A 25,937-nucleotide genomic window follows, 5' to 3' on the forward strand; every position below is an offset into this window, starting at 1 on the left:
CCACATCTGCAAATTTCAGGCAGGAACATGTGATGATGCTTTGTTTGTGCTCTAACAAATAAACTTTGCCTGGAGATCAGCCACACTTGTTAGCCATAGAGGCTAGGCAGTGGTGGTACACACCTTTAATCCCAGCACTTGGGAGACAGACAGAGGCTGACAGATCTCTGTGAGTTCAAGGCCACCTGGGCCATCACTGCCTTGTTCTGTTTCTCTCTTAGACTAGATCAATGTTGAGTAGACCAAGGTAGGTTTTTTTTTTAAATTATTTTAAGCTAATATACAAAACCATAAACATCCTATACACTGATAGCATGCTCCGTGATGCTCCACTACATGAATGCACTATGTAACTGTCAAATCAGGTTAAACACATCTGTCTCCTCTCACATCATTTATAGCAAAGGCATTAAAGACTGTTCTAGCACAGGAGTCTCTGTGCAAACCGCCCTGCGTTGACAGTTGAGAATGAATAGAGATGACTTACATCTTTGGTCCCTCACTAATTTGAACAGGTGAAAACATTGTATCTCCCTCCAGTTTCCCCAGGTCACAGCTGCTGCGGCTGCCTTGATCTGCCTTTCCACGGGCAGTCAGATGTCTGAGGCGTGATCTGAAATTTCGGAGTCATGCTCCATTAACTCTAATGAGTGACTTACGGTTAAATCTTCACGGATCAGCTTGAACATCTCCCTGTAGGTATGTATGGGTTCACATTTCATTCCAGTGGACATCACGCCGGCCCACACTAAAATTGCGTGCATTGTTTAACCTGTAAGGTTGTCCAACAAACCTGTGATTTGTGGCTTGTAAAGTATTCAGCTTAGCTTTGTCTGGGTGGTTGGGGAAATCTCTTGGCTTCTTGCTTTTCGTTTCAGAGTCATGTTAAATACAAGTATAAATGTCCGGATTCCTGGTGTTTTCCATAGGGCTTGGACCAAGCTACTTTTGTATGTGAACAGTGTAATGTTAAGATGATTGTAATGACTGGAATGGAATCATTAAATAAATTTAGGAAGCTAGAAGCCTAGGCTAAATATCCACGACAGTTAAGTTTCTGGAATATTTTTGTCATTCTTGTGTCTTGTTAAACAACCTTCAGAATCACAGGAAGGTTGTTCCAATTTTTAAAATGCTTTCATGAAAAACACAAGAGACCCTCCTCCCCCAGATTGTATTTCTATTTCCTACACAACTCTGAGGAATGTTCCCATTAATCGTGCCTACCCTGATTGCAACTGGAATGCCAGGGCACGTTGTTTGAATGCATAAATCAAGGTCAATGAGAAGGTGTTGCATTGTAGGATTTAGTCGTGAGCCACAGCTTGAAGCATCGGCCTTCTCCCCTTAATGAGTTGCCTTCACGTTTACCTCTCCAGCGGCAGGATTTGGAACCTTTGAACTGCTTGGAGGAGGGCCTCTGGGCGGGTGTGTTTGCCCTTTTCTATGCTAAATTGCTTGTCTCTGGCATTTCTCTAACAAATCGAGTCCTGGTTTCAGTCTGGCTGTTGAATCGGGAGCCATTAATAATTGGCAATTTGTAGCTGTCATAACGAAGCTGGGAACTTTCCAGATGGCTTTTCTTTTTCTCTTGAGAAGGAATGAGCCTTTGATGGGAATTTAATCAGTAGACTTTGTCTTGGTCCTTGGCCCACAGCGGGGACAGGGGTCACCTGTTTACCATAGCTTTGGTTTGCTGATGAAAGCCCCAGGAGGTATGTGGAGGATGCTTTAGGAGCAAACCCCAGGAGGGTGTTTGGAGGATGCTTTAGGAGCTAGGGAGTGGAAATGCTGGAGTGTAATATGAAAGTATAAACTAAAAGCAACAAAAGTTCAGCTGAAGGTTTAAAATTACCGAGTTAATTTTGAAGGGAGTAAGAAGAGAAGCAAAGAGTGTTATGTCCCCTTTGGGACTGACTCAGCGCAACTCAGCACCAAAGGGAAAACAAGTTCCAACCGGAAGCAATATTGTAGCTTCTGATGAAGGCTATGGGGGCTGGGTTCTTCCTGCCTCCCCATCCAGGGCGGACCTATATTGGCTAGCATCCTGCTCCCCAGGCCTCCCTCTGCCTTAGCTTAGCTCTCAGCCTTTTTCTCTTCATGGCACTCCCAGGATCTGTTAACTGTCCCTTTTACCAGAATGCCAGCCAGCTCCATGAGGACATAGAATGTGGTCTTTACTACTGTACCTCCCTGTCAAACCCAGGATGTATAGATGTATATATGTGTATCTTTTAAAATGAATTCATTCTTAGGTTGAATTTTATAATGAAGAATTGTGATAGATTTATATCCCTTCACAAGATGTCCATATTGGAAAAATAAATAACTATAATGAATTTCATGACAAAAGGCACTTTGTTGACTTTCTTGCTCTTTCGATTTTAAGATAGCATTTATCTTGGATTATTCAGATTGTAACATAAAAATGTAAGCATCAGGAACTTCAGAGGGCAAGTAATAAGAAGGCTAGAGTCTGAAGATACAACGATGGAAGCAGAAGTCAGAGGGATGTGGGGTTGCAAGCCAAGGAATGCCAGTTGCTTGGAGCTGGTAGCAACAACCTGTCTTCTGTGACAGGGTAGATCTTCACATATAGTTCACTAACGATGCGCAATCTTGCTGAGCTGTTTTTTGATTTCTGACCTCGAGGGTTACATACATGATAAGAAGTTTGTGGTATTTTAAGCTGGTTAGCTTGTGTCAAGTTTGTCACAGCTCCAGACGGAAGCCAATGCAGATGTCATCATAGGCAATGACATTCACTGCATTCTGGGCTTCCTAACGACTGGTTTCATGCAGCTATCACAGAGACACACCATTACTTCTATCTCCATGGTGACAAAAGGCTATTATTTTAGGTTCTAGATGGGAAATAGCTGTCAAATCTTTCAATGTCATTTTTGTAGATGCTACCCATATATGTGTTAACCTACTTCTGAGGTCATCTGAAGTGGTTGCTACAATAGAATAACAGTCACCCAAGATATCTGAGATGTCAGGTCAGAGTTAAAAGTAGGACGTTCTTGTGCAAACTGGAATGCCTGTACAACGATGTTGGAGGCTGCTCGTTTGTTTCCCGGCTGTCCTGATTTGAAATAATCACTCAGAAACTGTATTATTTGCAATACTGTTTGGCCAATAGCTTAAGCGTATTGCTAGCTAGTTCTATGTCTTAAATTAACCTATTTCTATTAATCTGTATATTGCTATGTGGTTGTGGCCTACCGGTAGGTAAGGTTCTGTCTGGCTTCTGTCTCCTGTGTCTGTCTCCTGCTGTGGCTCCATGGCTTCTCACTGTCACTACCTTCTTTCTCCAAGAATTCAGTTTAGGTTTCCTGCCTAGCTCTACTCTGCCCTGTCACAGGCCAAGTCAGATTCTTTATTCATTAACCAATAAAAGCAATATATATATATATATATATATATATATATATATATATATATATACAGAAGGACTTCCTACATCATCTTCCCTTTTCTGTCTAAATAAAAAAAAGGTCTTAACTTTAACATAGTAAAATTGCATATAATAAAACAGTTATCAAGCAAGAATTATGATTATAATATTTATATCTACTTTATCTTTTATTATGACTAGGGAAAACTGTAACTATCAATTCTTCAACTCCATTGAAGATTCCAGAAGGATATAATATTATCTAAGTAAATAGAAAATGCACTTCCAAAACTCTAGAATTGACAGAGACTTCTTGCTGCCTGGTCACCCAAAGTTCTTCTATAATGCTGGGGCTTCCATCTTCAGCCTACAGGTCCATAGTATTTGGCAGACTTTTCCATGAAACAGGAAATTTCAGATGGTTCTTTCTGTTTCTTCCATCAGACAGTGTTGTAAGGACACTCCACACCACACATGGTGGTCACTTTCTGCCTCTGCCCAAGTGTTTCCCTCACGTCCCCCCTTTCTCTGCTTAGATAAATCCTTTTTATCATTCAAAGGGCCCTTTCAAAACCAGTGTGTGGCATTAGGCTTTCTCCAGATATCCCAGCATGCGTTCATATTTCTGCAGCCAGAACAGACAGTGTGAACCCTTTGAATAAGTGAAGTCCACACTCTCTCGCAGGAGACTGTCTTTGCTGTACACAAGTCTAGACAGCTCTGCCTCCCGTCATGAAGCAGAGGTGCTGAGATTTCAGATAGGAGCCACTTCAGCTGGGCTTTAGGATCAAACTCAGCTGCACAGCAGGTTATTTTTACCTAATGTGGTTTGAATAATAATGACCCCCATAGACTCATAAATTTGAGTGTACAGTCATCAGGGAGTGACACTGCTCAGGAAAGATCAGGAGGCGAGGGTTGTTGGAGGAGTGTGTTATTGGAGATGGCCTGCCTACACCAGTGCTTATCCAGGGGTGGGGGCCTCTCATTTTTAAGTGAACAGTCCCACCAATTTCAAGGGTGTTGAGATCACACTCTCTGCACAGGTTCTACATGGACTATTATCAAAGTAAATGCCAAATTGTAGAGCAGCTCAATTCCTTTCTTCTTTGAGCCCATTATTAAAAAATACAACAAATATAAAAAAATAACTGAATGAAAGTGGAGAATTTTCTTTCTGTACTCCAGTAGATGACGCAAGCCACACCTTGGAGTTACTGCTTTAGAGTGTTTTAGGAGAGAGCAAACTCATCAGGGGAGCTTGTCTGAAATGCATATCCCAATGCAGGAGGCCTGGGATTGTCTGCATTTTAAGCAGCTCCTGGTAGCACCAATGATCTTGGTTTGTGAACTGTCCCGTAAGTAGTTTGACTCAAAAATACCTGGCATTTCAAATATTCATAAGTCACTAAAATTTAGGTGCCCAAACCGTGGAGCGGGTTGTGCCATTTTCTTTTCTTTGAGGTGACTTCCTTTACCCCAGATTTGTAATTTCCAGGTGGAATTAGTGGAATGTGTCACCTTCACTGTGCTGTTGAATGAGAGCACTTTGGAGAATTCAAGTGAAGGACAGCGGGGTCAGGTGAAAAGTGTTGAGTCTTCATTTTTCCTGGCCTTTAAAATATCTACTGATGAGCTTCTGTCCCCCAAAAGATTGCAAGTGCTCCCTGAAACGCACGAATAGGAGGGATGCTGGGGCTTTGTCATGTGCCGTTTCATTTTATAACTGCCTAGAATGGCAGATCAGGATGAACACACACACACACACACACACACACACACACACACACACACACGACAGAGAGAGAGAGAGAGAGAGAGAGAGAGAGGAGAGAGGAGAGAGAGGAGACTCCCTCTGACCTGCTGTGATGGATGGAGCCAACTATTCAACCCCCCTGTGTTCACGGATGCTGTGAGGGTTTCCCAGTTAGTGGCAGAGTCTGAGTGATTTGTGGGCATTTGCGAGCTCACTGTCTTGCCCTCTAGGCATCTGCAGTGTTGTATCAGGAGGGCAAGAGGGTTTCACAAAGATTTAATATTCCTTGTAAGAGCTGCAGCCATCTGTCTGCCAATGCTCAGTGTGAGCATAATATATGTTTTCAGAATCAAACACAAAAAGCCTATTTCCCCCTTTCTTTTTCCTTCCCCCTTCTGAAGCATTTAGTGTAGAACATTTATGTTTTCCTTATCTGTGGAGTAGGTTACTAGGGTTACCCTTTCTGTGATTATATTTACTTTTGTTTTATTTCCTGATGCCACTGGCATATTTAAATGACTATTTTCCACTTTCCTACAGACTGCATCCTTCAAATAAATGTCAACAAGCTCCTGCATTGTAAGAGTGATTGTGTGAGGGTGTGCGTCTCACATAGACCTGAGCACACTGGCATCTATGGCATAGTGAGGCTAGTATACATGCCATATACATGGTAGTTGGTATGTGGACATTAAAAGTGGGTGCAGATTAGACCATGGATAGCTGAACCTGGTGTAGTTTCTCTAAGATATGACTTGAACTTCATTTTCTCCTTTGAGAACAAACTCCTTACCAATGGGTTGCTCCTAGTAACTACAGCTCACTCAAGAACCAAAGATATATCAATGTTAGATCTTTGCCTTAAAATGCGGTGCTACATATTTTTTTTTTTTTAAAAAAGGAATCAACATAGACGAAGTGTGAACTCTTAAAGATAAAATAAGTTGAGTCAGTCCAATGGAGTTCACGAAATCTCACTTAAGTTAGAAAATTTGGCAAGAGAGTTTATAAAGCGCTTTAATTTACATGACAGTTGATTGGAAAGAGATTTGGACTTCTCTGGGGATTATTCTGAGCTGAGATGGTCACTAACAGAGATACTGTCCTGGGTGCAGGGATAAAAATTTAATATTCTTGCTATATTCATTCTGTCAGCCAAATATTTCCTGTTGTATCAGGTAACATATAATTAATGATTGTGTCTTCTTTCTGTTTACTTCTAATTCACTTCTTCCAACAACCAAGTCTGAGAGAGCCTAATTCTCTGGTGCTTTCCTAGTCCAGTGTTGATGGGGTGTTGGGTAAGGAGGTGGTTTGGGTGCCCCTGTACCTACAAGCTAAATGACCCAGGTGGTGGTACATATCTCCACGTACATTTTCCTGATTTATAAAATCATAGGGCTGATGAAGCGCAATGACACAGACTCATGTGTTAAACAATTAGTCCCCAGCTAGCACCAATGTTGGAGAAGAATGGCAGGAAAAAGAATGAAGAAAGGAGAAAATTTGTATTTTCTAAAGACATTCCTTAAGGTCTGCAGATGCTGCAGAACTCATGGAGGTGTGCCGTGGGGTCAGAGTTGCCTTGTCCTCTCCACAGCACTCTTGGCTTTCAGGCTCGGTCTAACTTAGTTATGTTTGATTGTAATGTCTGGGTGATGGGTGGAGCCATGTCGGTGGCTTTGTCCAAGGCTCTCCAATCTTACTGCTTATCCGATACAGAACATCTCAGAACCTATGTGGAAAAGTAAATCTGAGTCGACTTTTAAGAGGGTGGGATGGGCGTGGCTGTATGTATGTATGTCCTTGTGTGCTGTAGGAAATCCTACAGCCAGTAGCCTTTAAGTTACCCGCCCACTTGGGCATGGCCTCTTATACTATAAATGCCAATGTAAAGCGTGCATTCTCTCTCTCTTCCAGCTGCTGGATTCAGTTCCTGTTCTCTGTTCATGCAGAGGACTGTGATCTGTGAGTCTACTCTTAAATAAATAACCCTTTATTATACTCAATTCTGAGCTAGTGTGGGGTTTCTTTTTAGTGTCCATCTTCATCTGGTGCCCCATGTGGATCTGAAATCCACACCTACCGGGTGGACTGTTCTAATAGGCCCAGAAGGTCTCCCACCCCTGCCTGCTTGGCTTGCTTTCATCTACTGGTTTTTTTTCTTTTGTAAAAGCCCCACCACAGTGGAGCTAAGTGCCCGTGGCGACTTGGAAATTTCCCAAGCTCGAGCACACTCCCTCCACCACTACCACCTTCCCTGCCACAGGGCAACTTGCACAGCTTCCAGTTTGTGCTCCCTGATCCTGAGTTCTGGGCTCCTTGCTTCATATACAGAGTTGATTTAATTGCTTTTAATTTATCAAGCAAAGCATATTTGTCTGTATTTAACCAGCACCAAGGCGGAAAACCAAAGTGGCTCAGGACTGTCTATGGCGCCAATGGTTGTGCTGCCACTGGTCGCAACTCTGCAACCACAACCCCTGCTGGAAATAAAGATTGTTACAACTAAAGCAATTTACCGGACTTCATAGCAGGTAAATATTTTATTAATTAGTAAATCAATAAACTTGAAAGTTATAGAATGGCAGATAATATTTTTATGGAAAATTTTAGTAACCTTTTTGCTGATACTATGGGTTGTATTCTGCAAGGCTTATGTGGTTATTGTGATACATCCATGTTTTGGATATTGGGACTCAGTTTTTTTCTTCATATTATATCCTTAAGAAAATAGTTTGATAACAGAGCCAAGAATGAGGCACTTTTAGAAATGATACAGTCTTTATAGACTAATAATGAGCAGCTACCTGACAGGATAAATACCATCGAAAATCAAACACCATTGCCTGCAGGGAGTAATCCAAAGGGTACTCAAAGGAATGAAATCTGACAGATGGATGTGTTCCACTTTGCAGATTTTGGAAAATTAAAATATGTACACCATACCATTGACACTTATTCAGGTTTTCAGTGGGCAACTGCTTTGAGCTCAGAATAGGTTGATTCAGTAATCACACAGTTATTAAGTTATGGCCATCATGGGTATACCTGCACAAATAAAGACAGATAATGATCCATCAAATGTCTCTAAGAAAAGGAAACAGTTTTTTTACTTATTATAATATAAAGCATATTATAGGGATACCAAACAATCCTACAGGTCAGACAGTTATAGAAAGATCAATCCGTACTATAAAGGATATGTTAAAACAAACAGAAAGGGATGGAAAATACCTGCAGAAATAGGTTACATAATGCTTTATTAACCTTGAATTTTCTTAACGCTAATGAGAAAGGAACAAAAGCAGCAGAGAGACACTGGAAAGTAGGAAAGTCTTCTGAATTAAATCAGCTGGTGTGTTTCAAGAATATGTTGACCTCACAATGGAAGCCAGGAGATGTGCTACGTTGGGGAAGGGGTTTTGTTCTTGTTACAAAAGGAGAAGAAAAGTTATGGATACTATCAAAATTAATAAAGATTTTGTTTGAAAAAGAGAAATCTCTTGAGAAAGAGAAATGACGGTTCATCCACAGAGGTGACAATCATACATGTGATAAGGAAACCTCATAAAGGTTGGGGCAGGGTTCTGTTCTCGTCTTTGCAGGAAAATACTCAGTTTCAGAAAGTCAAGAGACCCTGGACATCTATATGCCTACAGAGAAAAAGATAATTATCCAGATAGGATCACCATGCAAAGAGAATTATCACTTATGAGGACAGGTCATCTGAGGGTAAGAATCTCAGAATATTAACTAGAATAATAGTCATGACTCACTTAAAAATCAAAGCTGGCTTTGGACAGTGGCTTTGTCTTCTAAATCCAGGCATGTTGCTAAAAGAAAAATTCAGAGTTTCTGTCTCACACCAGGAGCCAGTATAGGATAGAATGAAGAAAGAATTTAGAAAAAAAAATTTACTTTTCTTCATACTTATATTTGTCTCTATCATACCTTTCATTGAATATGTATCTGTATAAATAATGTTTAAGTTTTCCACAATGAACAATAAATTTTCCTGCAGTAATCTTTGAAGTTTCCAGGAAGAAGATGGGGTCCCACAACAACGACTCCACCTGGTTGATATGATGTCATGATGCTGATAGCACTACTATAAGATCTGTTTTGGGTACCAGCTGCTCAAGATAGTTTTAACTTGGTTAACTGAAATGGTGCACTTTTTTTTTACAACGTTCTGGCCAGAAGTCCAAATAGGAACCTCAGAAAAACACTACTGAATACTCAGAGACTATTTGCAATTATGTCGGACAGTAATCTTGGAACTTAACCATCATTTTACTTTCACAGGATCCCAGAGAAAGAACATCGCCCCCATGACAGCTGGAAGTAATTCTAGAAGATGACATCCTCTCTCCCAACAAAGTTTGTCCTCAGGGTTAGGGACATGATTTAGGGGTTGATGATAATTGATATAGGGTTCTGAGTTGGGGGGTGAAATTATGTAGGCTCAGGGATCTCTTTGAAAAAAATAAGGGAAATTGGGTGGGATAATGGATTAGTGTGAGTTTACACTAATAACAGTAGTGAGTAAGTGAATATTGTGAGCTATTATTTATGGGCAATTTACATTGGTATAGATTCTTGTATATTGATATAAACTTAAATTATATTGAATATGTTCCTATTTTTGTCTACAATATTTGTATACCTAGGCAAAGTTATTTTGTCATATTGTATGCATGCATGCTTCTCCCTCTGCTTAAGATATTTTGTATATTAATACAATTTTAGGATATATTTATCATATTGCAATATACATTTCTACCCCTGATCAAGATACCTATACATGTTTTACATTTTGAGGTCATTGTCCTCATTTGTTGAACACTTGTTTAAATATTGTTTAATATTCTAATATGAATTCTTAGTCTTTAAGTTATAGAGGTATTAAGAATTTAGGTCAATAGTCATCTATGTTTGTCATACTTATAGTTAGACTAATTATGTTCTTTAGATACATAGAGATTGTATTCTGCATAGATAGATAATCTTCAATCACTTCAAAGAGCTGTAGAATATGGCATTTAAATAACTTACGGTTCTGTTGACTGAGACACAGTTGCTCCTAGAAGCACCGATCTATTCCCAAGAGAATGTTGAGCACCAAAGACACTTCACTTAGAGCTTGTTTCTTCTTGACAAAACTGGCCTTTGGGCAAAGAACTGCCTATGCCTCAACCACTGACAAAATGCATGATGTCTAGACAGGACAAGCAGGATACAATAAAAAGACTTTCAAACCTTGCCAAGACAGGGTAAGATGGTTTTGAAAAATTTCCTGCCTCTGAAAATGGTCTGTCACTTACTTAGGCCTTAGCCAAAGTTGGTTGCTCAACGTTGCTAATGAGACTTTGGGTGATTGCCCAGGTAACTAGTTGTCTCTGTCATTTGTTGCACATTTTGGAAGTTGCTTGATTGTACTATGTGCTTACTCAAGTAATATTATTTCCCTTCTTGTGTTTTTGATGGGGTTGAAGACTAGATAGTCATAGTTACTTTCCTCTCATGACTTGGCCAAGTTATTTATAATCCAAGACTTAAACTCCTTAGGTTAGGATAATTATTGAAACATTTTTCACATTTCTTGCTTGACATTGTTTATGCTGGTTGTAATTCTAATTTTTATACCTGATATTTATTATTATTGTATATAATTTTGCATTAGGCTTAGAACTCTCTTATTTAAATAAAAAGGGAAGGTGCTGTATGAAATTCTACAGCCAGTAGCCTTTAAGTTACCTGGTCATTTGGGCGTGGCCTCTTATAATATAGTATTGATGTAAAGCGTGTGTTCTCTCTCTCTTCTGGTTGCTGGATTCGGTTCCTGTTCCCTGTTTGTGTAGAGGACTGTGATCTGTGAGTCTACCCCTAAATAAATGACCCTTTATTATACTCAATTCTGAGCTAGTGTGGGATTTCTTTTTAGTGTCCATCTTCACTTGTGTAAGCACACACATATATACACGTGTGTGTGCATGAGTTTTTGGGTTCATCTACATGATCTTAAAAATATGTTTTCTATGATAAAAATTGGTATGTAGCAGTTCCTGATGGACAAATGTCTTGCCCATACTCATATCTGTCTGTCACCCAGCCTCTTGCAAAGACTGGATGGGGACCCAGAAAAAGGTCACATGCCGGCACATTATGCAAAGAACAAATAGGCAGTATGCATTTAGTTTAAATCAATAACATTACCTGAGTCCGGAAGATGAAATTGTTTTCTCACAAATTGTTTTGGTCACTGCCAGCAGCTGCCGTGTGGTATGAAATTCTTTCAGAAACACCCAGTGCATGAGACAGGGTTGTAATTGGCCCTGCTCTAAGTCTACGTGGGGATGAGTTTCACTGGGAGGAAGGAAGATTGTTGGATAATTGGAATCTCATTTTCTTTGCTGTAAACTAGAACCTCATTGTTATATTCTCGTGGACTAGTAATTGTGACATCCGATACAAATAAGGGCCTCTGTCTGGAGGTGCTCAGTAGGCATTGATTCAGCCTCCTCAACAGGAATCCTGGCTTGCTCTTATCTCCTCAACTGCAAACCAGCCTCCCCATTCATCCACTCTACTAGGATAGATGTCTTTTTGCGGATGAACCTGATACCCCAAGAGACCGAGGTGCCTTCCAGTTCATCAAAGGATTACAAAAGCTGGATGCTTCTGTGGAGTTTTGATATAAATGTCAATTTATATCTGCCTCACTTTTTTCAAAGTGGTAATTCAGGTGTTGGTAATTCAAGTGATAGTGAAGAGTTGGGCTAGTTGATTCTTTGGACTGCTCCATCCCTGACTTCAGTGAAGATCAGTTTACAGTGTGGTAGTAAGGGCTGCAGAGGAAAGTCCAGCATCTGGGGTGGGGGGCTCTATGATGAGGCAGGAGGCTTGCAGTAATGGAGATTTCTCACTAGGGTCAAGGATGCTTTCCAGGCTTTACACCATGAGTCCTGTAATTTGCTTCTGGACTAAACAAAGTGGATAGAGACTGGCAAGGTCTTTGTGATGGCAAAGAACTCTGGCTGCTCTTCCAGAGGACTCAGGTTCAGTTCCCAGGATACACATGTCAACCCAAAACTGTCTGTAACTCCAGTTCCAGGAGATTGACATCCTCTCCCAGCCTCTGAGGGTACCAGGCACATGTGATACATGCAGGTAAAACACCCATTCACATGAAATCAACAATAACAACCAAACTGGAAGAGATAACAGGTAAATTTTATGTATTTTGTTTTAAGACAGAGTCTCACATAACCCAGGTTGGCCTCAAACTCACCATGTCATTAAGGATGACCTTGGAGTCTAGATTTCCTTGCTTCTACCTCTTGCCTCCACCTCTTGAGTGCAAGGATAAAACACACCATGTTGCCTGGTTGATAGATCAGTCTGAAAGGAGACTGTATTTGCCACTGGTGACTGCAATCCCTGGGGTTCAGCACTGTCAGTAGCTGGACTGTTGCTCTCATGGCAAAGGTGCACTCCACATCAAATTTTGGGTGACATTTAGAACCCCATCACAAACGCACAGTGCCTTCCAGACAGTGTTGGTGGGGCAGGTTTAGTGGCGTTAAATGCCTCATTCTAAATGTTTCATCGAAGCGATGAGATCTTAAGTTAGGATTAATTTGTGATCACTTTTTAAATGCCTGAGTTCTTATTTCATAGGACCAGGGGGAGCATTTGAACTGGGATTATGTTCACGTGCAATGCAGGAAATCTAAAAAATTCAGGAGAATGTGAAAAAGTTTAACTCCAGGAGATTATGACTGCCGTTTGTTATATTTTCTCCATATGTACTTGCAAACTGGCTGTGGATTTAGGCTACACTGCATTTAGTGTTTGCTATCACCTGCTGACTTCACAAAGACGTTTCCTAGACCATTCAATATTCTTTTCAAGCACAGTTGGTTCTAAGCATTTGAACCATAATACATTAAGCCAATCTCTCATGGTTGGACTTCAGATGGCTTGCACGATTGGGCTTTATAATGCTGTGACAAGGGTCTTTGTCCATTGGTCCATTTAATAACCAGAGCTTATTGAGTATTGTGTGCCTGACTCAGAGCCAGAAGCTAAGCATATATGATTAATTGTAGTCCTTCTAATAGATAACGTTTATTCCTATTACTCAAGTCCAAGTTATTTGTGGATATTGGTATGAAAATTATTTGAATGCAATATAATAAATTAATGTAAGATAATAGTATTAAGTAATTGAATTCTTATGAGGTATGTATTCCTAGCAGTTCTATTTAGGTGAGGAAGAGGAGTTTTAGACTTGCTGCAGAATCCTCACGGGCAGCAGCAGAGTTCACACCCAACTCTAGGCCCACCCCTCCTCCTTGTGTGCACTACACTAGTAGAAAAGATTCATTTGACCCTAGGTGTGGGAAACACTTTCACATGGGCTGTCTTAGAGGAATTCTCTGATTGTTTCCTTTCGGATAAATGCGGAAAAGTGAAACACTGGGTTAATATACGAACAGTTCTCTAGGGAATGCTCCTGCAGCCTGTCTTCAAAGGAGAAGAGGTATGTGTGTAATTATTCCCTCCCTCCTCCTTTTCACCTTCCTCCCTCTAACCCTCTCTTCCTCTCTCCTTTCTTCCCTCTCTCCCTTTTTCTCTTCCTCTTCTCTTCCTCCCTCCTTCCTTTCCTCCCTCTCTTCCTTAACTCTTTTCCTTTTCTTTTGGTCCTGAGTCCCTGTCCTTGCTCTCCCAAGGACAGTAGAAAACAGTCATGGTAGTGATTCTAACCAGGGTGTGGCCCTGCACAATGCTCACAGTGTCCAGGCTGGGCCAGTGCACAGCCGGCTTTCAGATGTGTTTATTTCTTCCTGATGCTACAGATGTCAAAGAGGAGAGGAGAGCTCTGGGGAGGAGGTCACAGGGGACATACAGATGGAGAAGCCACCAAGGCCAGTTGGCTTCTTATTCCAGTCAGGATTTAGTACTCTGTCCTTACTGTCAGCTAGTAGTGTACAGCAAGCTGCTGTGATATTTTGCCTGGTTATTGCTGCCTTCTTTCTCAGGTCTCGCTCCTCCCAATGACTGCTCTCTGTCCTCTGTCTTGGTGCCCAGCTCTCAACGGTATAATAAGGAGAAATGCCTAAATGCCCATCGTTGCAGCTGTCCTAGATGTACTGCTGACTTTGATATCAGCCTTCTTTGGGGTCTTGAACAGTCTTTTTGAATATCTGTTTCTCACATTTAAAATAGAGTGTAGCCCTGTTGAAGTGGCTATGTGTAGAAAAAAACTAAAAATAAAAAAGCCAACCTTTAAGTTCTTTTTATAGGTATGACAAAATAAGGCAATGATAAGTATATCCTCTATATATTCCTCAAAATAAGCCTGTGGTAAGAGGAGTCTGCACCCTTCTTGTGGTTGATCACCTCTGGTGTTATTCTGATTCACACTGCATGAGATGTAACGATGGTGTCTAAATGGGTTGACTGCAAACTAGGAAGGATCTAGGACTGACGTCACTGTCCGGGCCCCTTAGATGCAAACATTTTCTCTGGCTGTGGGCGAAAGATGAAGCCAGACAGCTTTGAATCTTGGAAGGACTTAGTGCAGTTGGAAGATGGAGGAAGTGATGGGAAGAAGCATAGGCAGTCTGAATTTGTCATAGGTTTTAAAACTCGGGAGGCAGAGGCAGGCGGATCTGTGTGAGTTCGAGACCAGCCTGGTCTACAAGAGCTAGTTCCAGGACAAGCTCCAAAACCACAGAGAAACCCTGTCTCGAAAAACCAAAAAAAAAAAAAAAAAAAAAAAAAAAAACCAAAAAAAACCCCAACATTTATTTATAGGAAAGCTATAAAATAAACTATGTTCTTGATCAGCTTTTTATTGGGAAAGGTTCTTGACTGAACAGGGTTGAGGAGCAGTGGCAATGGTGTTAGGATGATACTTTCCTTTCTCCCTGTGCTTGTTGGAATGCATTTGGCCCCCCTTAAGCTCATAGGGAGTGGCACTATTAGAAGGAATGGCCTTGTTGGAGAAAATGTGTCATGGTATGGGTGGCCTTTGAGGTTTCCTATGCTCAGGATACTGTCCAGTGAGTCATTTGACTTCAGATCCAGCACCAAACCTGTCTGCGTGCTGCCATGCTCCCCACCTTGATGATAATGAACTGAACCTCTGAAACTGTGAGTGCCTCAACTAAATGTTTTCATTTGTAAGAGTTGCCATAGTCACGATGTCTGTTCAGAGCAATAAAATCCTAACTAAGACAGAAGTCAGCACCGGGGACTGGGGTGTTGCTGGGAAAGGCCTGACTGTGCTTTTGGTTTGAGGAATATAAACTTTAGTACTTTGGGTAGCAGTGGGATGCTTTAAAAAGTGCTGCTTAATGGGCCAGACCAATAGGAGCATGGAAGACAGAAGTGCTAAGAGTTATCTGAGGGGTTGGAGCTCACCCAAGAGGTTCCAGAGGAGGAGAATTTTAGTATGGTGTTGAGAGGTCATTCTTATATTTTGATGAAGAAAGTGGCTGCTTTTGCCCATGCATCTGAAGAGTCTGCCTGAGGCTAAAGAGAAGAGGTTTCAGAGGAAATCTCAAAACAACCTGCTGTCGACTCTGTTCTTGGATATTAGTGGTAACTCTAATAAAGATTTATAATGAAAAGGAGCAAGCTGAGCAGCGTAATTACAGGAAAGTAAGTTTTGAGGAGAAAAAGAGCACTTGGACGTAGAATGGAGCTAAATCTCTTGTTCAACAAGATAAAGGGATTAAGAAATAGAATAAAGGGAGTGGTGATCTCAGGGCAAGATCCCGCCCAGAAAAAAAATTACAATTTGAGAAAAGGAACTAAAGGAAAATTTAGAGCCTGCTGTGGTGGCACACACCTTTAATCTTGAGAGGCTGGTGCATCTCTGAGTTTGAGACCAGCCTGGCCTACAGAGCAAGTTTTCAGGACAGCCAAACTTAGGCAGTGAGGGTGACAATCAAAAACAGAGAGCTGGTGAAGGGAACATGGAGACCATGTTTCAGCACTAGTAAGCAGCAAAATTTGGCAGCTTCTGCTGCGTGGTTCTGGATTTAGAGTTAAGGATAGAAAAGAGGAGTTATGTAACAGTACCTGAGGCCTGGCATGTGTCAGGGGTGCCCCTAGGGAGAGAGGCCAGTTTGTGAAGCTGTGAAGTTGCAGCCTGGTTTCCTTGGAGAACTTAAGATGTTAGAGATGCCAGAGTCATGGGATACCTGCTGAGGAGAGCTACTAACTGGGAGTGGAACCAGCTCAAGAGAAAGAAGTGGGTTGTAGTCAACAACACTGAACGGAGTTGGAGATCTGAAGAGTGTTTTCACATCAGACGTGTACAGGCAGAGTTTGGAGTTTGCCTAGTTGGTTTTCAATCTTTCTTTTGTTCAGTATTTCCTCGTTATGTTTTCCTTCCCTGTGTTTTGGAATGGTAATGTATATCCTATGCCATTATATATTAGATATATGCGATCTGATTTTTGATTTTTACAGGAGGATTACAGTTAAGAGATTTCCACTTGTCTCAGAAGAGACTTTGGACTTTGAAACCAGTTTGAGACTGTGATAGACAATGGGGACTTTTGAAGTTGGACTGAACATATTTCTTGCATTATGATATGGCTATAAGCATTTGGGGGTCAGGGAGTGGAATGTGGTGGTTTGAAAAAATATGGCCTCCAAGGGGAGTGGCACTGTTAGGAGGTGTGGCCTTGTTGGAGGAAGTGTGTCACTGTGGGTGTGGGCTTTGAGGTCTCTTTTGCTCAAGCTTCCCTCAGTGTGACAGTCAATCAACTTCCTGCTCCCTGCAAGATGTAGCCTCTCAGCTACCAGCACCACTCTGGCCCATGCTGCCATGCTCACAATGATAATGAACGGAACCACTGAAACTGTAAGTGAGCCGTCCCAATTACATGTTTGTTTGTTTGTTTTTTTTAAAAATAATAGTTGCCATGGTCATGGAGTCTCTTCACAGCATTGAAAACCCTAACTAAGATGCTCCCTGAAGTGATGTTTGCTAGGCCAGTGATTACAGGAAATCGGGCCTTGCATCAGCACCGCCCACCAATCACTCATTATCTCTTACTTTATTATTATTATTATTATTTTTATTTATTTATTAAAGATTTCTGTCTCCTCCCCGCCACCGCCTCCCATTTCCCTCCCCCTCCCCCAGTTAACTCTCCCTCTCTCAACAGCCCAAAGAGCAGTCAGGGTTCCCTGCCCTGTGGGGAGTCCAAGGACCTCCCACCTCCTTCCAGGTCTAGTAAGGTGAGCATCCAAACAGCCTAGGCTCCCACAAAGCCAGTGCGTGCAGTAGGATCAAAACCCAGTGCCATTGTTCTTGACTTCTCAGCAGTCCTCATTGTCCGCTATGTTCAGAGAGTCCGGTTTTATCCCATGCTTTTTCAGACCCAGTCCAGCTGGCCTTGGTGAGTTCCCAATAGAACATCCCCATTGTCTCAGTGTGTGGGTGCACCCCTCGTGGTCCTGACTGAGTTCCTTGCTCGTGCTCTCTCTCCTTCTGCTCCTGATTTGGACCTTGGGGTTGTAGTCCGGTGCTCCAATGTGGGTCTCTGTCTCTGTCTCCTTTCATCGCCTGATGAAGGTTAATATCCAGGAGGATGACTGTATGTTTTTCTTTGGGTCAACCCCTCATTTCTAGTCACCCCCTCAGCGAGCATCTTCAGCCTTTACAGGTGCATGCACAGTACACAACCGTGAGTCCTGAGTTTGACTTGAGTAGCCGAGACTTTCTGCTCTCTTACTTTGTATACAAAATCGGGGCAGGGGGCGGGCGGTGAGAGGTTAACGCTTTTTCTGGGGTTCCTGTGTCATTTCTGAACCTCTGACTTTGGCACAGTTGGGTAGTGTTTTTCAAAGCACAGCCAGACACCACCTGCGGTGGGACTGGGAGTACCTAATAAAGAATCAGATCGTGAGGTTGCCCCAGACTTCACTGCACTCAGGACTTGTCATTTTCAACACGCTCCACTTGTCATCCATAGTACACTAAGTGGGAGTACAGCCGTGAGCAGTACTGTCAAGTGTCACGCTGGCCCTCGGTCCCCAGTCTTCCAGAGAAACCCTCCAGGCGTGGTTCTTGGAAGAACAACAGGCCACACCTGTGTGTAACAGTGTCCCTGTCACAGCCATGCCCATCCCGGGGCCTTGCTGGTTGGAAGGCAGTCTAGGGAGCAAGCCAGCCGAGATCACCCAAAGTCACCCGCTCCTCTTTGGGGCTTAGTTGTGCAAGTCCCACCCAGCGTCAGGGGCTCACATGTGACAGGAGTGCAGTTCTTCATTCCGGTGTTGGAGCCTTCTCCTTCCCCACAGGAAGGGTGGGGCTGGCGCTGGCCGGTGGGGAGCCCTTGTGGGCAGCTTGGTTTTTGTCCTGGTAATTCGCCAAGTGTCATCGGTCTTGGACCCCCTCCTTTCCCACCTGCATCGTCACAAATCAGGCAGAAACTAGGGAAGTGGGGATTCCGGTGAACAGCCTCTCCCACCTTTGCCACACGCTGTCATAGGAGTCTGGGCATCATCTGCATCACTGCCCAGGGGCGGGCCGGCCTGTCGCTGCGTCGCCACGCTGTGCCCGCCGCCCTTGCCCGGGCACCGCCGCGGGTCGTGCGCTGTTGGCCCTCCCGTCTCCCCCTTGGCGGGGCCCTTCCGTTTACTACGGCGCTTGTGACATTCAGCAGGACCGGCTAGCACAGCCGAGCTCCCGCGGCGCCAAGGCTGGGACGCCCGCGGCTGTCTGCTCCTTTCACCCGGGCACCTCCGGAGCGGTAACGGCGAGCTTCCCCCAGGCCCGGAGACCCCCGACGGGACAGCCTTAGCAGGCGGATCTCCGACCCCGCCCGGGTCCACGAGCTTCGGTCCGCCCTGCTCACCCCAGCTCAGGGGCAGGGCGAGGACGGAGGCGGCAAGCGCCAGGGGGACCCGGTCTCCCTGCTCGTATATGGCAAAGTTTCTCGCGGCGCTCCTGGGCTGCACACTGCCGAGCAAAGGCGCCTCTCCCAGGCTGGAGGTAGGTGGAGGGTGTGTCCGGCAGGGGTTGTGGCCGATGGCGGTGAGCACCCCTGACCCGCCGCTAGGGTCCTCATCACTTGGCAAATGTGTCTCACCTGAAGGACTTCTGGGGCAGGGCTGAGGAGGGCCGTGAGAGGGGAAGATGGAAGCCTCTGAGTCTGAATTCCTTGCCTCCTCAGCCCTCACAGCATGTTTGTTTTTCTCTTCCCTAGTTGACAGGTGAACACGTTTGTGAATCGCGTGTTTTGCGAGTTGCCCCTTGCCTAACATGCCAGGCACATTCGAAAACGAGCTGTCTCTTACACATCCTTCCGCTGCCTACCCTGGCTTTTCTAAATTATTAACGGGAAGCAATCTTTCATTTCAAGAGGTTTCTACCTTCTTGCCTGCTCTAACCACTCCCTTCCCCCAACCTCCAGCGAGGCATAAACTCCTTGTAAGTTAACTCATTTCTTCTGGTGTGTGGTACACTGAGCGTGGGGAGGGAGTTTCAATGGGATTAGCCACATTGCGCCTTCTGAAGGCAGCTACACCTAATTGCCCACACCTGCTGGTGGTGCGGTGACCCTGCTGCAAGCATCCTTGCTAGGAGTTGGCTGGCTGGTTTGCTCATCCTCCTGGGGGAAATGGCCGTATCAGCGTTTTATATGAGACCCATCTGGGCCACTCAGTAGGGACAGTTCCGGGCTGCGTGACCCTTCACACTCTGTAGTTAGAAACAGAGTGCCTTTGGTCTCTCTTGCTCCTACCCTCTCCTACAGACTGCCCGATAAGCAAGCCAGGTCAACTAGCCTTGCCACCTGTCTTGGTCTCAAAGCCTCCTGGAAGCCCCAGGTGCCCTGGCACTCACAGACAGCTATTTCCAGACTGATGGAGAAACAGATTTTCCAAAGTCTTCTCAGCTGCTTATTGGTCCCCCTTCACCTTTGCAATTCTAAGTTTTCTTCTGAGATCACGTGGAACCATTCCCTGTGACTTTAGAGCTCAAATTGTCCAATCCATACTTCTCTCAGTGACAGGGAGAGCCCGAGGGTGAGTGGATGGAGGAACTTAGAAAAGGCAGGTGGGGAAATGCCCACACAGGTGAGAGCTGAAGCCTGAAGGATGAAGAGTCCAGCCTTAGCCACCCCCTCCCCGAGCCTCAGCATCTTCTCCATGGTATGTTAGGCAGCCGGATGGCTACGAGGCCGCTCTGGAGATCTGCAGTGCACCTTTAAATTGCCAGTCTCTTCATTTTCTTTTCTTTTTTCTAAAATGCACATTCAAACGTCTTCTTTTTTTAATTATTTTTATGATTTATTTATCTTTATTTTTTGTATGTGCTTTGGTGTGAAGGTGTTAGATCCCCTGGAACTGGATTTTTTTTTTTCAGACAGTTGTGAGCTGCCATGTGGGTGCTGGGAATTGAACCCCGGTCCTCTGGAAGAGCAATCAGTGCTCTTAACCGCTGAGCCATTTCTCCAGCCCTCTTCATTTTCTCTTTACTTAGGCTGGAATGTTTTGGTATAAAATTCCAAAAGCCTCCCCCAAGAAGTTTTGGTGTATGCACTGTCTTTTGGGTACACGGCCCTGCGTCTGCTTTTCTGTAGGCAGCAGGTGCTTCACCGTGACTTTTCAGAACGGGTTCCCAGTTCTTCTAGAGAGGAGCTGACCCCTGGGACCAGTCTCCTGCACATTTAGATGACTGCCATTTTCAAACCAAAGTGGCTGTTTTATCTTTGAAAAGTCCCAGGGGAAGAGGTGTCCCTCAGTCCTTGGTAACTTCTTATAACTTGATCTGTGGTGTTCCCCACTCATCTGGAGGTGGGAACTACTTTTGGCATCGCCTCTCCCCATCAACTGGTTGAGTTACTGTTGGCCGAATCAACCTAAAATGTGTATCAGGTGTCACATGTCATCAGTGCCCCTGGAAAGAGTTCCTCCCTTTGGGAATGTCTGTGCCTGAGGAGGAGACGAAGATGCAGGAATGTGCCCTGTGGATACCTTTCAGATGAACACTGCTGCTCTAAATGGAAGGGTGTGGTCCAGCTTACTACATTTGGGATGGAGAGAAATGTGGAAGAGAATTAAGCCTCTCTAAATACTCATTTCTTGAAAGTACTAAGTTACTGAAAGAGGGAGGGCAACATTTAATCCCCCAAATGCCAAATATACTAACACTGAAGCTTCCCTTTAGTTTCAGGAAAATTAGAAAAAGAGGTGGATACTGTCATAATGAATGACCAACCTTTGATTTCATTTTGGTGAGAATGTGGCCAAAGCAGGTTTGCAAGAGAGGTCTTCAGGCTAAGTCCAGGAACTCTTCCACATTTGCGGTTTGATCAAGGGGAGCTGACAGGTTGTGGCTAATAAGAAACAAACAAACAAAGTGGGGCAAAATGTCACTGTGATTGTAAAACAGCTCCAGTGTGTGCCTGCCTGCCTGTACCACCTCCAGAGGCTGAGGACAGAAGATGCACATTGCAGCCAGAGTGCCTTACTGCCCATTTTGTTACCTTTTGTGGTCTTAGTAAAATTTGGATATTTGTAAAGCAAAGCAAAACGAAACCAAATTTTTGGAAGCAATTAATTTCTAGGAGAAAAATGAAGGACTTCAGGACCATGAGAGCGGCTTGAGCACTGGGCGGTTTAGGAGTTTCTGTGCCACACTCAGGCAGATCACGTACAGAAACAGCTGGGTTTCTCTGTATTCTAATATCTAGAAAGGTAGGCCAGAAACATTCATACAGGCGTTTCCATTCCCAAGAGGGGAGGAGGGAGTGTAGTCTATGTGTCCTTGCCTGGCATTCTCCCTGTCCCCTTTGACTTATGACATATTGTGACCATGCTCCCTATGTGAAGCCAAGTCTTGCTTTCATTCTGTCTTAGTGATGGAGTCCACGTTCTAAGCCATGGTGGGAGAATAATTCACTCAGAGGCTATAGCTTTTCCATCTTCCACATTGCTCTCTCCCCACTCACAGCATAGCTGCATTCTTAGCTCCTGTCATCCTTACTAACCCAGTGGATGGTCTTTATGGAGTCACCTATGTTGGGGGAACACATCTGGCTCTATAACAGGAATGCTGAGTTCCTTCATGGGTGTGGTGTCTAGAGTTTCCATGCTTACATAGCATCTATATGTTTCTGATCTCCGTCTCTACCAGAATTGCTGCCTATGTGCAGGTAAGTGTGGCTTGATTTTCATCAATGCATAATACATCGTGGCTATTTGTTATCATCACATTATTCTAGGGACATATTATACATGATCTCAGCTGTGCTAATAGTCTCATGGCATAGATGTTATCAATCACATTTTATGGATGAGAAAATGGAGAGCATTAGAGGGTATCAATAATTTACTAAGGTCCTGTCATAGTGGGTGCTGGAGTGGGATGATAACTCAAGGTTTCGTTATGTCCAAGTTCACTTCATCTCATCCATCTATGACTCCTTGGTTGTTGGAGTTGGTTAATGCCATGGTTCCTATCAGCTGTCAACTTGACAGGATCTAGAACCGTCTAGGGCAGCTCTGGACATATGAGGGCCAGGAGGGGTTTTCTACATTGTGTTAATGGAGGAAGAAGGGTCCATCTTAAATCTGGACATCACCGGTTCACAGACTGGGGCCCCAGTGTGGGTAAGAAGACAAGCTGAGCAGCAACACCGCTCTCTGCTTCCTGATTCGGTGCAATGTCACCGGCTGCCTCGTGCTCTTGCTGCTGGGATCCCCCAACATGACAGCCCGTACCCTCAAATCGTGAGACACAAAAGGCCCTCCCCAAAGTCGCTTTTGTTGAGTATTTAGTCACAGCCGTGGGAAGAGGAACCTACAGTCTGTTTTGGCTCTCGTCATCTCCCTTCGTTCCCAGAGAGAGTTTTCAACGGAGGAAAGTTAGTTCTGTCCTCACCATGTCAGCCTCGGTGTGACATGAACGTCACTTACTCCCAGAGAAGTTCAAAGGCTTAGTGGACTCTGAGAAATCGTCTTGGGAAAGATTCGAGCTCAGTCGTGGTGGTCCTTTAGAGGGCGTTGGTGTTTGTAGAATGTTTTCCTGTGTGCTGTTTTCTCCATTCTGGGGAAAGTTTTCATTAGCTTGTAGTCACTGTTCAGAGCAATGACCTTCCTTATTTCCCCAATAATGCTATAAAGTAAGTGGTATGGTTAGTGCTGTTTTATGAACAAGAAGGACAAACAAAGCTCAGAGTGAGTCTATGAATTGTCCAATGTCACCCACCCACAAAAGATCTAGTCTAGAAAATAAACCCTGGGCTTTTTGCCACAGTGCTTGACAGATACTTGCATTGACCTACATGGCTTCTTGGCCTCTGATGTCTTTCTCATCCACTGTCTTTTGTGCTATGGACCAAATCATGTTTCTAACAGCCCAACTCAAAATGGTGATCACTTAATTGTCATAAATTCCTCTGTGGTTTGCCACTGTATAGATTCAGTAAAAGCACATGGATTTTCGCCATATGATAATCACAGTTTGGCATCCTTGTCCCATCCCCTTCATTCTGCTATGATGCTTTGTGTGCTCTGGCAGTTTTAATGTTACTTCCTCTTCCTGCCCACGTACTGATGCTGTTATGTGGCTTGACACCTGAATTTTTCTTCTTCTAATATTCATTGTTGAAGTTTTATCTGTCTTTAACATCCCATCCTGTCTCATGTCCAGATATACTCCCTGGATAATATTCAGGTCTATTGAACAGTGTGTGTGTGTGTGTGTGTGTGTGTGTGTGTGTGTGTGCGTGCGTTGTGTACATGTATGTTCACGTACATGCATGTGTGTGTGTTTATGATACCATGGACAATTTTAAACTACTTCAGTTATATCTTTAAAGGTAATTACAGTTGCAGTGCTTAATACAGGGAACTGAGTGTTAAATGAATTAATTCCCATAAAGTACTTAAAATAGTGCTCAATTCATGCTAATTTATTGATATTGTGGCGTGCCTCTTCAATATCAGGGATGATGCACTTTCCCCTTCCGTTGCACTTAGCATAATGTTTTGCACATACTTTTGCATCGAATAAGTGTCTACTCAAAGTGATCTTCCATCCCTGTAGGGTCATAATTTTCTTTGCCAGTAAAGTATTTGTTCAAGTTCATGTGAAATTCAGAGTTGACAGATCATCATGTATTTTTCATATAAAAGATCAGGCAGTGATGTCTTTCTGTCCTCCCATTCTCCCCAGAACCCCCACACTTTGGGGGACCCTTGTTCCTATCCCCATCTTTACAATTGCTACTTCACCAGAGATCACATCCCAGGCCAAGAGACCCCCACACAGGGAACTGTAACTGGCCAGCTCTCTGCCTTCAGTGCCTCAGTATAAAAATGCCAAATACAGCAAACTTCCCATCGCAGGTATCAAGGCTGTGGCCGAGAGGTACATGGCTCGCGGCCTATTATTTGTTTTCCACGGGTTTATCAACTCATCCAACCAATCGTTTGTTCAGTATTATAAAATACTCTCTTTATTCCAAGAACCCCTGGGGGCCCTTCGAAAAGACTGCTCAAGCTGTCTTGACTGTAACTCACAGTGAGAAAGCTATTTTGCTTTGCACACAGTTTTTTTTTAAATAACTACAATCCTGAAATTAAGTTGCAAGAACAATGTTTTTCCTCATATCTCTGGACTTTGCAGTTCTTTGCCTTGTGTCCCATTTCTTCCATCCCTTTCAAGAGACAAACTGGTAAAGACTGACTAAATTGATTTCATGGATTGTAACCCATAATTTGAAAAGGATTTCTATATAGAATAATGAACAATAAGTTTCTATTTTTACAAAACAATTTGTATTACTCCATTATCCCTGCACTATACACATACATTGTTGCACTATCAATAGGAAGGTCTAATGTTCTATCCTGGGAAGCCAGTCACGGTGAGTAACATTCTTTTTGAGGAGGAATGTTTCTGGAGCTTCAAGTAGCTCACTCACCAAACTACATTCGAAAGGTCCTGCTTTCTAAATTGCCAAGTATTTGGGTCGAAGTTTTCACATATTCCATGACCTATGTTTTTTTGTATTTTAAACAATGTGACTGAATTTCCATTTATTTCTATCCTATCATATGCTTATAGCTTTCCAGTTTCGTGTTTCTGTCAACTCCATCCCTTCTCTAAGAAGGTTCTATTGCCGACTCTCTCAGCTCCTTTCCCCTCTCATTTCTGTTAGATTAGTTTATACATTATACTGAATAGTTGAACTCTTTTTGTCTGTTCAAACACCCCTGTACCATCTGTACTACTTGGTCATTCTACTGGGCTTCAAGCATCTGAAAAAGAACCATTTGGCCAGGTTGTTTCTAAAGCAATGACTTGGACAAGCCTGGCTGTAGGTTTTGCAATGGGCTGATTGGCCATGGGCACCTGGAGAAGAATTTACTCTGAGAATAATAGCTCCGTTGCCACAGCTGGGTTTTCCATGAGGATCATTTGGATTTTAAGCTTATGGATACTGGGTTTGTCCCATAAATTCACATTTTTTTATCTGAGGGCCAGTTGAATTGCTACCACATCTGAGCCCTTGTGTATGCAGCGACCACTCTCCTTACCTTTGTGGTAGCTGCTTTCAAATGCTGCGTGCGGCTCTAAATGTGCACGTTTTATTTATAGGAATGTTTGGTCCTATTATGATTACATCTGTCTAATGGCTTCTTGCTGAGAACCCGTTGAATGATTTTTTTCTTCTTCTTTGTATTTTGATAAAGAAAGGCTGGTGTTTCATAGCTTCCAAATGGCCGGTGCTGGCG

General features: G+C 43.3%; 1 protein-coding gene and 1 long non-coding RNA gene across 4 annotated transcripts in view; both read left to right on the top strand.

Moving 5' to 3' along the window:
- Positions 1-644: 644 nt before the first annotated feature.
- On the top strand, positions 645-9,594 carry LOC121460773. Its single transcript, XR_005976103.1, has 3 exons — positions 645-699; positions 7,552-7,693; positions 9,465-9,594. It is a non-coding gene; the product is annotated as an uncharacterized LOC121460773 (long non-coding RNA).
- A 9,313-nt stretch (positions 9,595-18,907) lies between these two features.
- The window catches only part of Rasgef1b (RasGEF domain family member 1B), a 515,623-nt gene continuing 508,593 nt past the window's right edge, over positions 18,908-25,937 (top strand). For all 3 annotated transcript variants that reach the window (XM_041671328.1, XM_041671329.1, XM_041671331.1), the window contains exon 1: positions 18,908-19,182. In XM_041671328.1, coding sequence (XP_041527262.1) covers positions 19,114-19,182 — 69 coding nt within the window. In that variant the 5' untranslated portion in view covers positions 18,908-19,113. The remainder of the gene's footprint in view (positions 19,183-25,937) is intronic.

This window comes from Microtus oregoni, unplaced genomic scaffold (assembly GCF_018167655.1).
Source record: "Microtus oregoni isolate MIOR12 unplaced genomic scaffold, Mior012 000021F_ref0000039, whole genome shotgun sequence".
NCBI classification, from domain to species: domain Eukaryota; kingdom Metazoa; phylum Chordata; class Mammalia; order Rodentia; family Cricetidae; genus Microtus; species Microtus oregoni.